This window comes from Neophocaena asiaeorientalis, unplaced genomic scaffold (assembly GCF_003031525.2).
Source record: "Neophocaena asiaeorientalis asiaeorientalis breed wild unplaced genomic scaffold, Neophocaena_asiaeorientalis_V1.1 scaffold33, whole genome shotgun sequence".
NCBI lineage: Eukaryota > Metazoa > Chordata > Mammalia > Artiodactyla > Phocoenidae > Neophocaena > Neophocaena asiaeorientalis.
The window spans coordinates 2,922,971-2,939,869 of NW_020171988.1; the positions used below are offsets into that span (position 1 = coordinate 2,922,971).

General features: G+C 36.6%; 1 protein-coding gene across 3 annotated transcripts in view; it reads right to left on the minus strand.

Annotated features, from left to right (window-relative positions):
* The window catches only part of PIK3R4 (phosphoinositide-3-kinase regulatory subunit 4), a 73,676-nt gene that overhangs the window by 25,403 nt on the left and 31,374 nt on the right, over window positions 1-16,899 (minus strand). For all 3 annotated transcript variants that reach the window (XM_024747742.1, XM_024747759.1, XM_024747750.1), the window contains 5 exons: window positions 14,926-15,129; window positions 8,013-8,214; window positions 6,077-6,264; window positions 5,089-5,299; window positions 2,623-2,788 (listed from right to left, as the gene is read on the minus strand). In XM_024747742.1, coding sequence (XP_024603510.1) covers window positions 2,623-2,788; window positions 5,089-5,299; window positions 6,077-6,264; window positions 8,013-8,214; window positions 14,926-15,129 — 971 coding nt within the window. The remainder of the gene's footprint in view (window positions 1-2,622; window positions 2,789-5,088; window positions 5,300-6,076; window positions 6,265-8,012; window positions 8,215-14,925; window positions 15,130-16,899) is intronic.

Consider the following 16,899-nt stretch of genomic DNA (forward strand, 5'->3'; position numbering starts at 1 on the left):
AAGACAGTTTAGAATACTACAAAGGATTAAATTGAAAAATATCTATGTAAAAGTGTAGAAAAACAGCAATTTTTCAAGAATTAGTCCCCAGGGGACAAACTAAAAGTTTAAGTCAAATAAGAAAGAGGAAAATGGCAGAGCCAAGATCCAGATGGCCTAAATCACGAATCCAAATTCAATGAGAAAGTAAGAATTGGAAACTGGGTGGTCAGCCAACATAATGCATAAGGGAAAAGCCTCAGTAGTCAGAATGTACTAGTAGATTTCCTAAGAAAATATAATATCACTTTTGCTGCTCTTTCCCAGCCACCAGCTGCTCCCCACATGGTTCTAGCAATAATAATGGCCTCCTTCTCCCTCATCAGTTCACAAAGGCATGTGATGAAGGCAACACTTTCTATTCCCTTCCCCTCCTCCCCTCCCTGGACCTAGAATGAAGCACCTCCAAGCCAAGGCCTACTGCAGTCCACAAACAAGAGAGCAGGTATTACAGCAAAGCAAGAGAGCATCTGTGGCCAGAGGGAACCCAATCTCCTAATCATCATACAAACTTCCCAGAGACTACAGTTATGTCAGCTAAATTGCCGCATTTTCTGGTATACCACTGCCTAAAATATGACACTGGGATACAGAAGGCATGGCTCTGTGATAAAGATCATTTGGAATTAACAAGTGAGGTTTTTGCAAAGTTAAGTTTACTCAAGTTAATTAAACTCACCCTCCTAATAAAAGCAATAATGAATGCAACTAACGATGATAGTAACAAAGAACCATTTGGAAAATAATTATCAGAAGAGGTTTTTAAAATATTAATCAAAATGCTAATAACGGTGGGGGAAAATCAAAAGAATGGTTGTAGGCAGGGAAGAGGCAGGGATTTCATGCAAAGGAACATGAGGGTTCATCCCAGTTACATCTGTATCTTGAGTGTGGTTTAAGCTGCACAAGTGTGTGTATTTGCTGGAACTCATGGAACGTTTAAGATCTGTGTACTTCACAGAGTATGAATTTTATACCAAAAAAGAAAAGGAGAAATATAAACAAATATTAACAATATGCATGCTGAAGTTTTTAGGGGAAGTCTCCTCATGTCTACAACTCACTTTGAAACACATTTTTGAAAGATGAATTGATAAGAGGATGGATAATTATATGACATAGCAAATATAGTAAAATTATTAATTATTTAGAATCTAGCAGCAAGCATATGCTTGTTCACTGCAAAACTCAACTTTACTTGAGGTTTGAAAATTTCACAATAAAATATGGACAAAAAATTGCTACATGGAGCCAGGATTCTTTTACTGGTTTTCGATTTATGTTCTTACCAATGCAATGCCAAGACAGAATGAACATGAAAAAGAATTAAGCATGTTGTAAAAATACAGAGCTCTTTTTAAAAAATAAACAGAACAAAATCATATCAGGTTGATAAGGAGTAAACTTTTGAATTATTTTAGTTTATCAAAGATATTTTGTTGTTTGACCATTTTGTAGTTAACTCTGGGTCAATGAACTGATAAGGAGAAAAGCACCAAAGGTTCCCCACATGTTTTCATGTACATAAGATTCAATTTTGATTTCTAGTAGCTTTCTTTTCAGACCCAGACCAAACTAGGCACAGAACAAATATGAATATCAAGTAGGGAGATAACTATAAAGTTGTACAAACCTAAAATAATTCTTATAATCCCACTTATCATAATCACATCATGCATATTTGAAGAGTCTTAAAGATTTCAATAATTACTTCTCTCTCGACTACTCCAGTGGGTCATGTTACAATATGTGTTGTCCTTACACAGCTGGACACTCCATCATTTTCTGACTCTTCCCATATGCTCATACTCCCTCTAACCCATTCAGCAAATCTTGATGGCTCCACCATCAAAACATACCCAGAATTTGCTCATTTCCCACTACTTCCCCCTCTCGCTCCATTACAGAAAAAGCCTCCTAATACTTCTGCCCTGCACCTCTTCAGTCTATTCTCAACACAAGAGCCAGAGTAATTCTGTGGAAGTTTAATTCAGATCATGTCTCTCCACCGCTCGGGACCGTCCAAAGGCTCCCATCTCACTCAAAGTCAAAGTCCAAGTCCTTCACAATAGCCTGCAAGGCCCTGTATAATTCGGGCCCTCTGACCCTCTTTCCCACTCACACAGACCTTTCTGCTCTTCCTCAAACATGCCAAACATCTTTCTGCCTCAGAACCTCTGAAGCCCCTGTGTCTGCTGCCTAGAATGCTCTTCCCCAAGACATCCACATGGCATTTTATCTCACCTTTGTCAGGTCTCTCCTTAAATGACATCTTCTCCGTGAGGCAGCAGATGAGTTCTTTAAACTCTACTCTACCCAACCTACCGCATTCTCTCTTTTTTGCCAAATTTTTCTCCATAATGTATTTTACCATCTAATACACTATATGTTTTACTTATTTACACTGTTTATTGTCTGTCACCTCCCACTAGAAGGAAAGCTCCACAGAATATGTATTTGTGTCCATTTATCATTACTGTATCGCTGGTACCTAAAATAGCACCTGTCACGGAATGAGCACTCAGTAAATACTTGTTGACTGAATGGATGGATGGTTGGACTCTCCGCCTATGCATAGGTTACCTGGTGGTGGTGGTCTTCCCCTCCATCTTCTGACTGTTCCAGATTTTCACTGTGCCATCATTTGAACATGTGGCAAAAAGTGAATGTTCGTCAGAGACTCTAATGCGGTTCACAGCAGATTTGTGTTCATGAAGATGTGCAACTAGTAGCCCCTTAGGCCGCCACCCTAAGGAAAAGCAAAGGAGTGTGTCTTAAGTTGCAGTTTACAAACACAATCTTTCCTTCACCCCCAGCTACAAGCACCAACAGCCAACAGGAGAACAATCATAAGAACTAAACAAAGGGTCCCAACAGCTAGCCAATTCAGAGTGCCCTACTGGACTATGACAGATACTATCGCCTATGGAGAAAGACACCCATGTTCACGTAGCCTTAGAAAGACTGCACTGGGCCCTTCTCCAGTGTCTGAGAAGGCACAACAGTCACCTGCTACCCGGAAAAACCCTGACTACTTGTTTAATAGCAAGAGGTAATGGCTACCCTGACCTAGAGAAAGCAGGCACTAGGGAGGCAGCCCAGTCCTGAAAGCCTCGAACACCCACCACACCCTCATGTGTGACCTTGGGGTACTTATTTAAACTCTGTGAGCTTCAATTTACTCAAACGTAAAATGAGGGGGAAATTACTTAACCCAAAGGATGACTGTATTGGTAAATGAGATATAAAGAGTCTAACACTGTCCCAGGGCCACAGTAAACACCCAAATGTTGATTTATTTCTTCCCTACCTGCAATCATTTATTCTGTGATATCAACAGGTTGGTATAAACAGTACTATAAATTATAGCCTCAGAATGCCCAAGGATTTTCTAGTACTTTCTTTATGACATGTATACACTTCTGTTTATGTATATTCTTTTTGTGTATAATTAATTTCTTCTAATAAATTATAAATTCCCTGAGGCCAGAGAACTATGTCTTATTCATTCTGAATCATTCACAATACCTAGCATAGGTCTTTGCATAAAACAATCTTCAATATTTGATAAATAAACTTTTATATTAGGCATAACATTTAATAATATTTAATATTAATCAATTTTAAAATAAAACAAATTCGAAAGCTATGCTGAAGATTATACTGTATTGGGAGCAGCACTGTGCCTAATTAAGTAATAATGAAGTCATTTTAAAATCAACTTATTTCTTTTACTAGGAAACAAAAATGAAACCAAGACCATTGCCATACCTGGCATACTCAACGATAGAAAAATGTTTCCCCTTGGATCTCTAGCTCAAATGTGTGGAAAGAACAGCTGAATGCGATTTCTAAGGAGGATATGCTGAATTTGAGAATAATCAAAAACACTTTGCCATGAAGTCTAGATAATCTAGCAGGCTAGGTTGAACATTTCCCCCTAGAGAAAATCAATTTCACACAACCACTCAAGTGTGGAAAGAAAAAATCAGAAGCCCAACAGTCACTGCACATTTCCTGAACCACAAAATCTGACACCTTTTCTGGGATTACTGAATAAAATGTATAGCTCCACTTTAAAATGCCACTTATAAAGACAGATTCTATCATAAAATAGTGTGTGGTCAACTTTTTTTGTTTTTAAAGCAGGGCTGGTAAATCATATTGAACTATATTACAGAAACAACTTAAACATTCCAGGATATTTATTTTCATTAAAAAAAATTATGTGACTAAAGATGCCACTTACCACTTAATAATATTTCTAAAATCTTTAAACCATTGCTCTCCACCAGAATTTTCCCTGAGTTCACAATGGAAGCCCGTGGGGATTCACATGACTTTTCAGTCTCTACACATAAGCACACTATACATTTCTTCTCAGTTTTCAAGCTACATTTTTATTATTAAAATCTATACAGAAACTCATTAAAAATGTTTTTTAAAATCTGCCAATCCAATATCAAAGACTAGCTCCACCACATAACACTAGGCATGTCTGTTAACACAGTGAGATACAATTTTCATCTGAAATATCTCTAAGTTTCTTCTAAATCTTCTCAGAATACAGAAGTGCTTTCCCCAAAATCTTAATGTTCATGATTGCTGAGTGATGGTTATAAGTGATTTTGTTTTCTTTCTAAAGCACCCATTATTTTCTAAATGTTTTTACCTTTTTGTTTAAATAAAATATTAAACCCTTCAGAAATAAAAAGCCAGAATTTACTCTAAGAAGCCTGACATTCAATGAGAAAGTGGCATGACACTAAGCAGGTAGGTAAAACCTAGTACTCTAAACGGGGAACATGGACCACAGACAGGACACAACAGTAGGTTACTGGCCTAAAAGGCACTGCCACAGCTAAGAAGATACAAATTTCACAAATAATGACTTGGGATTTCTCACTTATTGGTTCTTCGTGTGGGCTTTCAAAGTGACAGTTTTGTTCCCACTTCCTTTGCCTTGTAACTGATTATCAGTTTCTTCCATCAGATTCCAGGCTCTGGCACCTGGGCTAGAATACAACTACCTATCAATGGCACATTTACCAGGTGGTGGCGGTTTACTCTCCCACTCAGCATTTTCCATCATCTGCTTAGCTATCCTCTCGGCATTACACTGCTCCCGTTTCTGTTGTATGAGTTGCTGAAGCTCAGTTTTACATGTTGTGATCCGAATCTGGTAGGTGGACGGTAAAATTGTACTACTTAAAACCTGTATTGTTGGTTTTCTATTTTGGACGTTTGTCACTTCTGGAACCTGCAAAACAAAAAGAATATACATATTTGTGTCACAAGCAAAGTGTATTTGATGATAAAAATGCACCCATGTTCTCTCTATTCATTACACCAGCCTTCTGTCCTTATTAATGTACCAATTTTTAAATCCATTTAAATACAAGGACATTTTTTTCAATGAAAGTCTAGTTTAAATGCAGTTTAACCACAAGTTCCAGGACTCTATATTTTAAAAAAATTATCAGTGTAGCAATAATGTTAAACAAACATCCTCATTAATTTAACTGAAGAGAATTTTAATTTATCAGTTGGTTCAATTCATATTTTTCAATTAAAATATAATTGGCTAGGGAAGAGTTACCTCAAATTACAAACTTACTTCAAATATATCAAAATCATGATGACATTTCTCACACAGAACAAACTTGGGCCTTTTCTTCCCAGAAGTATTTTTGCTATTTTACAGATATAATTATGTTATATTAGAAGAAGAATAAGAAGATTTTAAAGGTTCACTGCAGCCTAATTAGAATAACAGTTCATAATGACATCTTCAACCCACAGTTTCAGACCACTTTATTGGTGAGTACTCTAAAATGAGACCTTTTTGGTGCTTTCAATACTAGACCTCCCCTTAGCTATAAAGTTAAAGATAAACCTCTCTTAGAAAGAAACAGATCCTCCCTAAAGGACAAGTCACTGTATTGATTTTTCCAGTACAGTACACAGCCTTTAAACATCCAAAACAGTAGAACGGGATCCAAAGACAAAAGGCGCTCTACTGCCTGGATGATGATACCTGTGGAGAAGTCGACAAAGGGGCACAAATGCCAGCAGAGGACTCGGAACGAGGCGGCTTCCCAGCCTGAATCACCTCCTGGTCACTCCCTTTAGGTAGGGCCTGTGGGATGCTTGGTGGTTCCAGTGACCCAAACATGCTTTTCCACTCTTCATTTACATTTGAGTCTTGTTTTACATGTTTTCTAGCTATGAAAAAAGATTCAGAATAATCTACAACAAATATGTGCTTTTATTGCTCTTTGTGGGGGGAGGGGGACAGCAATGGACTTCATGTGCTATTTGTTCTTTATGACGGCCAATTTATTTATATTTACATATAAACTTGTTAGCTCTCATTTCATCTCTGGGGCAGATGGACAGACGCACTCTTTCAACAGTGTTAATAATTAGACCTAATTGCTTCCTAGTTTCCCAAGGCTAGCTCAATTTCAACTAACCACTTTATCTGAAGAACCAACAACAAAAACAACTTTTTCAAATGTCACTGACCACACTGCTAAATATGACCTCTCTATATCCAGTATCAGTTACATGGGGGGAAAAAAAGAATAAAAAGTCAATTGCAATACGGTCACCTCCTGACTACAGATAGATGAGAAACGCTTTTTTCAAAAACTCTGATTATAAAAAGTACACTAAGTAACAAAGTTTTGGCATTCCAAAACTTTACTTTGGCATGAATTGCTCCCATAACTTTGTAAACCTCATAAACTATAAAGTTGAATGATATATTACTATATTATTTTGCAAAAATTAAATAATACATACAGTTTCACAACTTGCTTTTTCTCCTAATTAATTAATACACCTGAACATTTAACCATTCTCCTATTAATGGACATTTCAATTATTTCCTTTTTCACTGAGAACATTCTTATACATATTTCTTCACATGTCTGTCAGCGTTTCTATGAGAAATTTCCAATGGTGAGTCAAATAGTAAAAAAAAAAAAAAGAATATGTTCAATTTATAATCTCACCAACAGTGAGTGAAAATGCCCATTTCCCTGCCCCCTTGCTAACACAGGCATCAGTCTTTGCTAATCACATAGGCAGAGAATGGCATCTCATTTCTATTTGCATTCATTTAATTGTTGACCTTTCAAACATGTGTATTTCTATTCTTCTATCACTTGTATGTTCAAATCCTTCCCTATTTTTCTTTCGGATGCTTGCAGTTTTTCTTATTAACCTGTATGAATACTTTACATTTTATGGCTGCAAACCATTAATAATTAAGTTGCAAATACTTTATTCCAAGTTCAGCAGTTAGAAGTTTTTTTAAATGTAATTCGTCAGCTGCCCTCAAAATCTGATACTGGAATAAAGGGATCTTAAAATAGAGGGATCCATGTGCTTGGAAGTGAGTGTATCTCCAAAAAGGGTTAAAGGAAGAATGCGTGAGATCTTAAAACCCTCACACAGAGTCAATGTCACTGTCACAAAAGCTGACAATTTTAAATCTCAAGACTTCAAATGGTGACGGTGTCTCTAGTCTCTCCTTTGCAAGACTATTCTTTTCAATTCACTGGGCGTTACCTACTAGCGACAAGCTAGGAAACTTTACCTCATTTCATATGGACTATTGGCCTTGGGTTGGTGTTTAAAGGACTAAAAAACAGAATTTCACCTTCTATCATATACTTCCACAGAAGCAAAAGGAGGGCTTTGGAGTTAGGCTTTGGTTTGAATTCTGACTCTGACACATACAGACCTGTGAATTTGGAAGGTTATTTAATTTCTTAACTGTTAGCCCACTTCTCCACTTTTCCTCCCCCAAATCTTCCCGCTATGTAATGGAGTCACTCACTATATTTGAAAGTTCTGTATCTGGGGAATGTGACTTTTTAGTTTTACTACTAATCAGCTAAAACTAGCCTTATGAAATAACTAATAATAACAAGCTAAACATACACACACATAAATGTACTAACCTCGCTTGTCATCTGGTTCCTGTTTGGTTTTAACAAGATCAACTTGTCTCCCAGTTATGCCTAAGGCTGCCAGGTCAATTACACCTTTCTGACTACTATCATGGAGATGGCTCTGGTCCACTATATTGGCCTTTGCTTTGTTAGATTTCATCATGAAGTCTTTCAGTGCCAAGAGCTTGTCTTCCTCTTCCTCCGTCATTCCCTAAAACCAAATGAAACCATATGTCCTAGGGGTTTTTTTTTGCAAGTAATATCAGGCCTCAAAATGACTAACAGCTGAAGGGTCAAACCACTCAGTTTAAACTTTCAGAGTCAGAATGGTAAAATGAAGCAAGTAAAGGCAAGAGAAACAGAAATTTATCAATAAAGAACAACATCTCATAACTCTGATCTCCCAGACACTCTCCCTTATTGTGGCATCTTCAACCTTGTATCATGATTTATATCTTAACATTCTTTCTAAAAGGCGACATTCAAATATAATTCATCTTTGAAATCTCCAAAGAACTTAATACAATGTGTGGTAACTAGCAGATCTTTAATATATAACTTTGAATAAACAAACATTTAGTATCTAAACAAAAATTCTGGAAATATAATATGAAGCAAAAGAAAGTGTATGTACTTCAACTTGGTCCCTAGATGTGTTGAGAATACGCAGTGTGACACTGTTGTGAAGGCACTCTGATATATAAAGCATTCTGCACACCTCAGGGACTGTCAGGCAAATATAAGAAACACACCCACCAGCATTCCAGGGTAACAGAATGACTGGAGTCAGGTTACCTCGGTTCAAATTCCAGCCCCATTACTTACAATCTGTATGACCCTGGGCAAGCTACCCACTTTCTCTGGACCTCTATTTATCTATAAAATGAGGATAATTACTAGCACCCATCTCATACGGTTATTATCAAATTTTAATAAGTTAATCCACCCAAGACACTTCAAATTGCCTGACAGCTAAAGAATACTAATTTAAATAAATTCAATGTGCAACTTAAATATTCTGGTACATGGACAGTTCTGCATTTTCTTAACTTTCCAACCATCCACAGACTCCTCTAGAATGTTTTTATTATGCAAACGAAAAAAAATAAAATGACAATTCCCTAAGGCCTCGATATAAAATCCCTCTAAAACTGGAGTTTAAGATAATAGTCACAATCTGCTGGCACAAGAGGACATAAACTCTAGAAAGTCAGAAAGCTAAGAAATTCCTTGTTTCTTAAAATAACATTAAAGTAGTGATACAATAATTATAAGGGATCCTTGACTGAATATTTTCCAATATTAACCTGAAATTCATTTACTTACACTTCTCCTAAAATTTGCCTAGACAATCTGACAGCTGTGGTAAGAGTTCTACTCTTTTTTTTTAGTCTATGTTTCAGCTCACAAGGAGGCTCTGCTTTAGTCCACACAAGGGAAGGCCATCATAAGGCCATAATGAAGGCTGAAGTGGAGAGATACCCCAACCATGGAGGAGCTCTGAACATATTTTGCAGAGCAAAAGCAGCCAGACACAAAAGTCACATATCGTACGATCCCATTTACATGAAATATCCAAAACAGGCAAATTCAAAGAAACACAAAGTAGATTTACTGGTTGCCAGGGGGAGAAGCAAATGCAGAAATGACAACTAACCGGAATGGGGTTTCTTTTTAGCTGATGAAAATGCTCTGGAATTAGACAGTGGTGATGGTTTCACAACTTTGTGAATACACTAAAAACCAGTGAACTGTACACTTTCAAAGAGTGAATTTTATTGTGTGTGAATTATATCTCAATAAAAAATGTTAGAAGTGCACCATCAAAAAAAGAAAAAACCCTGACAAGGACAATTACAAGAAAGGAAAACTGAAAGACAAGTCATTCATGAGTCTAAATAAAAAAAATTAAAAAAAAACTAAGTATCAGCAAACGAAATCCAGACTGCAAAAAAACATTTTGCATAATATTTATATTACTTTATATTATTTAAATTGAGTTTATTATTTTTTATGTATTTTACAATAAAAGTGTATTTAAATATAAATATAATATGCTTAAGTTGTGATTAGTCCAAAAATCTAGGTATAAAAGGTTGATATGACAGAGGAAAATCAGTATAGTTAACCACATTAACAATATAAAAAAAAAAACATGCAATGATCTCAATAAAGAAGAGACATTTGATAAAATTTAACATTCTTCCACAATAATCCTCTTAGCAAGCCAGAAATAGAAGAGAATTTCCTTAATCTAATAAAAAGATTGTACCAAAAAAACTATTAACAAACATCACACTAAATAGTATAATGTTGAGAATTCTCCCACTGAGATGAGAAACAAGACAAGAATGCCCACTATCACAAATTCCATTTACACTACACTGAAGATCCTCCTCATTTAAATAAGGCAAGGAAAACAAAAGGATTCACATAGGGGAAAAATGAGTAATATTGTTACTACTATTCACACATGGTAGGACTGTGAATGTACAAACTCAAAAGAAGCACATAAGCAAGTTATTAGAATTGCTAAGTCAGACAAGGTTGCTGGATACAAGATCAGTAAACAAATTTTTTTCTATATACCAGCTGCAAAAACAAATTTTTAATATACCAATTATAATAGCATTAAAAGTCAAATACCCAAAATATTTATAATTAAAGATGCATAAAGCTCTACAAAGTAAACCATAAAACATTATTGTGATATATTAAAGATCTAATTAAATGAAGACACGTACCATGTTCATGGACTGGAAGACTCACTGTCAAGATCTGATTCTCTCCTATAGGTTCCAATGCAATCTCAATCAACATACCAACAATTTTTTTTATTGAAGTGACAAGGTGAAATATTTGGACACATCATTTGGAAAATGTATATGGAAATGCAAAGGACAAAGGACAGCCAAGACAATCTTGAAAAAGCAAAACAAGCTGGGAGATTCTGCTCTAACCAGAGGTCAAGCCCAGCAAAGTGCAATGCTAATGTGAGTCCATTAACGTGCCTTCAGACTTCTGCTTCCGGCCATGATGTATAACAGGGACAAGATTTACCCTCCCATTTTAAACAACTTTAAAACCAGAGAAAAAAATATGAAACACTTTCAGACACTAGAAAACAGGAAGCACATGGCTGTGATTCCCCAAGATAAAGGTGAGTCCTATGACTGTCCCAGCTTACTCTGTGAAGAGTTTCCAGGCCATGGAACTCAAATAGGATTCAATAAAGCCACATTCAAGAGACAAATCAGAGTTCCAGGAAGCCAAAAGACTAAATGTGTGGGGCAGAGACCTGGAGAAGGGGGACGCGGCACAGAGCAAGAGCTATGGTCAGGGCTCCTCCAGCCTTCCACTGAGTGCTGAACTACTTGTGTGTGAACAGGATCACCTGGGACCAGAGAAAGGCAACCAGAAAGCAGTAAGCCAAACAATCCCAGAGCTCACACAGGGCTGGAGATCACTCATGTTCCTACCAGCCAGAGATGAGAGACCTCACCAGACAGAGCATCATGTCCTCACAAGTCCTTAGGAGTCAAGCTAAATTGGCCACTGACCCAAGGTTGCTCTAGATCTGCCCTAACAAAGCTCAATAACAAGGCTTAACAGGATCAAATCAATTCCAAGTAATTTTAACTGTAGAACAAATCTAACACTATACAGCCATCCACAGGACCCCTGTGGATAACAAAATACACAGATGCTCAAGTCCCTTATATAAAATGGCAGCGTAGTATTTGCATGGAATCTACACACATCCTCCTATATACTTTAAATCATCTCTAGATAACTTATAATACCTAAAACAATGTAAATGCTATGTAAACAGTTGTAAATACAACTATGTAAATAGTTACCAGCATGAGGCAAATTCAAGTTTTGCTTTTTGGAACTTTCTGGAGTTGTTTTTTTTTTTTAATATTTTCGATCCACAGTTGGTTGAATTCATGGATGTGGAACACATGGATATAGAGGGCCAACTGTATAAAGGGATTCAGCACCCAACAGCATAAAAGTCACAATCAACAGAGAATGCAAAATGGATGGCCAGGAGTCAGAGGTTAGAGGAAAACTTATATTTTATTATACATTTTATTATATTTACATTTTATTATATATCTTCTTATATACCTTTTCAATTTTACACCTTGTGTCTATACTACCCAGTCAAAAAAATTTTAATTAAAAATATTTAAAAGATTAATATGTCAAGTATTTGTCATTTTTTAAAGTAAGGAGTGAAATCATTTTGTACTCTGTATTAGTGTCTGATTTAATAAATAAGAAAAAAAAACCAGGGAGCTCTCATAGATGAGATCAATCTAAAACAGCCCTGCCATTTGTCATCTCCAGATGGTAAGTCCTATTGAAAATCGGGAGTATAGGCAGATTCCAACTCCCACATGTTCCAAAAGTGTTCTTTAAGTCTATTATCTGGTGCTCTGAACATACCACAGAAACAATGCTAGGCTGCTCTGGAAAGGCCTATTTTACTCACACTGTATCTCAAGTGTCCTCAAGTGGTCCTACACTAAAGAGCACCGCAGAACCCCAAGTAAAAAAAAATTCTGCAGGAGGTTTCAGAATTCCCACTTGCGGAGGCTAAAAACATGCCTCTTCCCTCTGTATCCCTGACTTTAGGAAAAGGATTCAATTCCTACCTCCAAAGCGCCCCCTGGCTCCAAGCCTCCTCTAGTAATCCCAAGAAACTCGGTAGTGCAGGGACCAAAAAGAAGGAAAGGCAGAGAAAGGGCTCGCAAAGGGCTGGAAGAGGTGAGCCGCCCAAGGACTTCTTCCTAAGTCCACATAAAACTCAAGCAAGCCTTTCAGCTTTAGCTCCCTGTCCTCTGTTTATTCTGAGAGGCAAGGTGGCACAGTGAGGGGCATGTGGAGTAAAGACAGGTTCAGGTTCCAATGTTAGCTTTGAAACTTACTGAACTGTGTGCACACAGGAAGTTAATTAACTAGGCTTGCTGAGCTTCAGTGTTCTTATCTAATAAAATGGTGCTAACTATTGTTCAAGCTTATTTCAAGGACAGTCACACAATATAGAAGGTATAGACTCACTGTATGTACTCAAACAACGGAAGCCAGTGTTGTGCTGTTACTTCTGAGGACCTCAGATACTCTGGCCTGCTGTTCCTTCCACCAGCAGCAACTACACCTTAATAAAGAGTATTCCTGCCCCTGAAGAGTCTCCTAAGATTATTATTCACAGAAACAACATAAAACAGGGAATTCCATATTCCTTTTCCACTCATACAAATGAGAGATGAATGAATACATCAAGCACTGACACGTAGAGGAATACAAGTCAGTGGGTTTAGTGATTTCATCATGGCACCAGTGATGGGGGCTGGCACCAAGGGAGCAGCAATGGTGGGAGGGTTTGAGAGAAGAGCAGTAGGAAGCAGGAAGTAGAAAGGCTATAGAAATTGTCCCGTCCCTCTCCCTCCTTTTACCCATGGCAATGGAAAACTGACACCCGCAGCAAGGTGAAAAGCAAGTTTTAGGAACTGCAGTGGCTCCCTGAAGTAACTAATGACTTACAAAGAAGAGAAAACTTCAGTATAGAAGCTTTCACCTTAATATACAGGATTTGCAGGAGAGAGAATAATACAAAGAATCGCACCACCCAAGCTCAAAGAAACATCTAAATTGGGGTGGTTTTTACTGCATGCTGAAATCTTGTTAAGGATTACTTACTCAGGAGAAACAACTGAAAAATGTGATTTAATACCCAATTTTCCATAAACTGGAAAATACATCTAATGTACAAGCCAATGTTAAAAGAAAACTCAAAGAAAAAGCTCTCTGGCGATTCAAGTCACATCAAAGGGAAGTCCTCTGAAATATAGGAAATAGAACCACTGGCCTAGAAGGGACATTCAGAGGCAGCTCTAGTTTCCAGATAAACTTAGACCTAAAAGAACCAAGATGGTTATTGACCAGCCTCCCACAGAAGCCTATCCCAACATTCAATCACCCAAACCAATGTCTGGGCATCAAACAGCACTGTACATTCAGTAACAAGTACAATACATGAAAGGATTTACAGCCCAAAGCTGACCAATTCGCTCTCTGCGATGGAAGTATTTCCTCATCTTCTTTACTCTTAGACAAGACAATGACTGATACTCATTCTCTTAACCAAGACGTCCTGCAGACTTAAGGACAGTCAGGTGTCCCTCAGTATTCACTTTAAGTCTCAAAGAACATTTATTCAGAAACCATAGCCTTTATTTCTAACCAGTTTCACTCCTACCTTGTCTTCTCCAGGATCCACACATCCCTCCTAAAACAGGATGCTGAATCTAGATTTAATATTTCTAAAGAGGACTTACCAATGCCAAGCATAAGAAAAAGATCACTTCCTAATTCTAACGAGATTTGTTAAAAGGATCCAAATTCACAGACTTTTAAGATATAGCAGTAAACTGCTGGTTTATTCGATCTAAGACGCATTACAAACCCCAGTTATTTTAGCTGTTTGCACATAGTGAAGACTCTCTAAATTCGAACTGAAATAAACCAGGATTTTCCTGCATTGCATCTGTGTTTTGTAATGTTCCTTTTAACTGAATTTCATTATATTTTTGATGAAATATGAAAAGCAATCAAGAATATTACTTAAATCTAAGGTTATACCTACTCTTTCCCTCATTTACATAGCCAGTAATCACAAAAAAACTTACTAGGTCTCTCATGATTCCTTTACTTAGCTCAATCCAATGGCTTATCATCATCATAATATGTCTTAGATACCAAAGCAAATGCATATTTGCCAGATTTATTTACTCATTTGTTATGATACAACTTAATCAAAATATTTTTAAGTATTTTTAAGAGTGACATGTATACCTCAATGTTTTTATAAATTTTTCATTTAAATGTTAAGATTTCATAAAGGTGGTACAACCTGTGAGAGCAATTTCTTCAGAAGCTGTGCTATGGCAGGGTCCTCAGGTGGAGGGCAGTCAGGAAGAGACCCATTTCGTTTCTTCTGACGCATGTGAAGATGTCTGAACAAGCTAGTAATATCTTTAGACCTCAAAGCATAATCAAATATAGAACGACTTACTGGCTCTTTTAAAACACTGAGTAGAACAAGTTTTCTTTCAATCTATATTAGAAAAATAAAAAGAATCAGCCAAAGATACAACATAGAGTACATCTGTTTTCAAATTCAATAAATACATAACCTGTGTAAAGTTAACATAGATATTCATTTTCTAAGAAAATGGGAGATATCAATATCTGCAATTTTTGCTTAGAAGAAAAAAGAATACCAGTGACCTTTAGAGAGCTACGGTATTTCTTCATTCATTGTTAGCATCTGAGTAGACATCTGTGTCTATGATACTTGAATACTACTAATAAATACTCAGACTAGAAAAGTTTAGATCCCAAGTTTTCTAGATCCCAAAATGTCAGATGACTTCCTAGATCTAAAAAGTACCTGCAGTTCACAGGTCAAGTAGCCAAAGGTACTGATCCAGAGAAGATGCTCAACAGCCACAGGGCCACCCTTCAGTCATCAGGTTTTCCCAATAGCTTCAACCACTTCTAAAAAACTTTACTCTCTCCACAGAGTTCATAAAATCCCTCCTTTTTTAATCCCCGAGAATATTCTCCTTGCCAATGCACTTACAATAAAAAGGATGAGCATTACTAAACAGTAACCAAGAGGACTTTCTTTAGATATATTTAACTACCTGGAAAGTTGGCCAGTAGAAACCAGCATAAAAAGGTATCTTTTGTCTAATCCAAACTGCAGAAAGGTAAAAATTATGAAGCATATAATCAGTCTCTCAACTCCTGAGCCTGGCCTTTCAAAATATAAAACAATGATAAAAGAAAAAAGTAATAATAATAATAATTTCTGAGAAAACAAAGAGAATGGTGATTTCTAACAAACCACTTATATATCAGATTTATTTTAGTAAGCCACAACTAAAAGTTATTACAAACACATGCAATTTTCAATCCCAGAAACACTTTCTCTTTCTTTCATTATGAGTTTAAGAGCCTAACTTCTAAATACAATATGTAGTCAAAGTAGTAGGAATCTCTAGACCTGATTTCCAAGGAAGCCTTAATAAACTTCAAAAAGGGGGGACATATTTTCTAGCAATATTATCCATCTTTCACGGATATATAAACTTTTCTTGGGATAAAAATTTTTAAATCTACAAACTCTATGAAATAGAGAATGATGATTTCACAAATTGGATTAATCTATTATGAAAAGTAAGGATTGAAGGCAGTCAAAGCCACTTGTTTGCAGAGGATATCCAAGGCCATTTTCTCCAACCATAGGGAAGGCACACTGGGGCTTATACAAGTAAGAGAAAGCTAGAGAGGAATGGGAATTTGCAAAAGCAAAATTAGAGTTTTAGTAAAAAATAGGACATTTTAGGATGTTTTAACAGCTAGAATCATCTCTCAACAGTCCATTCAATTTAAATATCTATTTTGATAGTTGGCTGTCCAGCAAAATGAAGGGTATAAACACTGACAAACTGGTAAATAACTGCCTTGTACAAACCAAAGACCCAAAGTTTATCATCAAGTGCTACACTGCTTGGTAAGCGGGGGGAGGGAGGGAACAAGAGGGGTGGGGTAGTCATTAGATTTAAAAAAAAAAAACAAAAAACAGAACCAGTTAGTGCTCCAAAAACAAACTTCTGAAAAATCCTTTTTCAAATTTATCATAAATGTGGAGTTGGACTGAAATCAGTTATACTTTTATAACAAAAGCAGGTCCATTAATATATGTTTCTGCTATATTTCACTTAATACCAGATGCTTTACAACACTGCACAAAAGGAAAAAGGATGAACTACCGAGTGCTGCATTACGTACAACATGATGTACATGTAAGTCTCTTGAA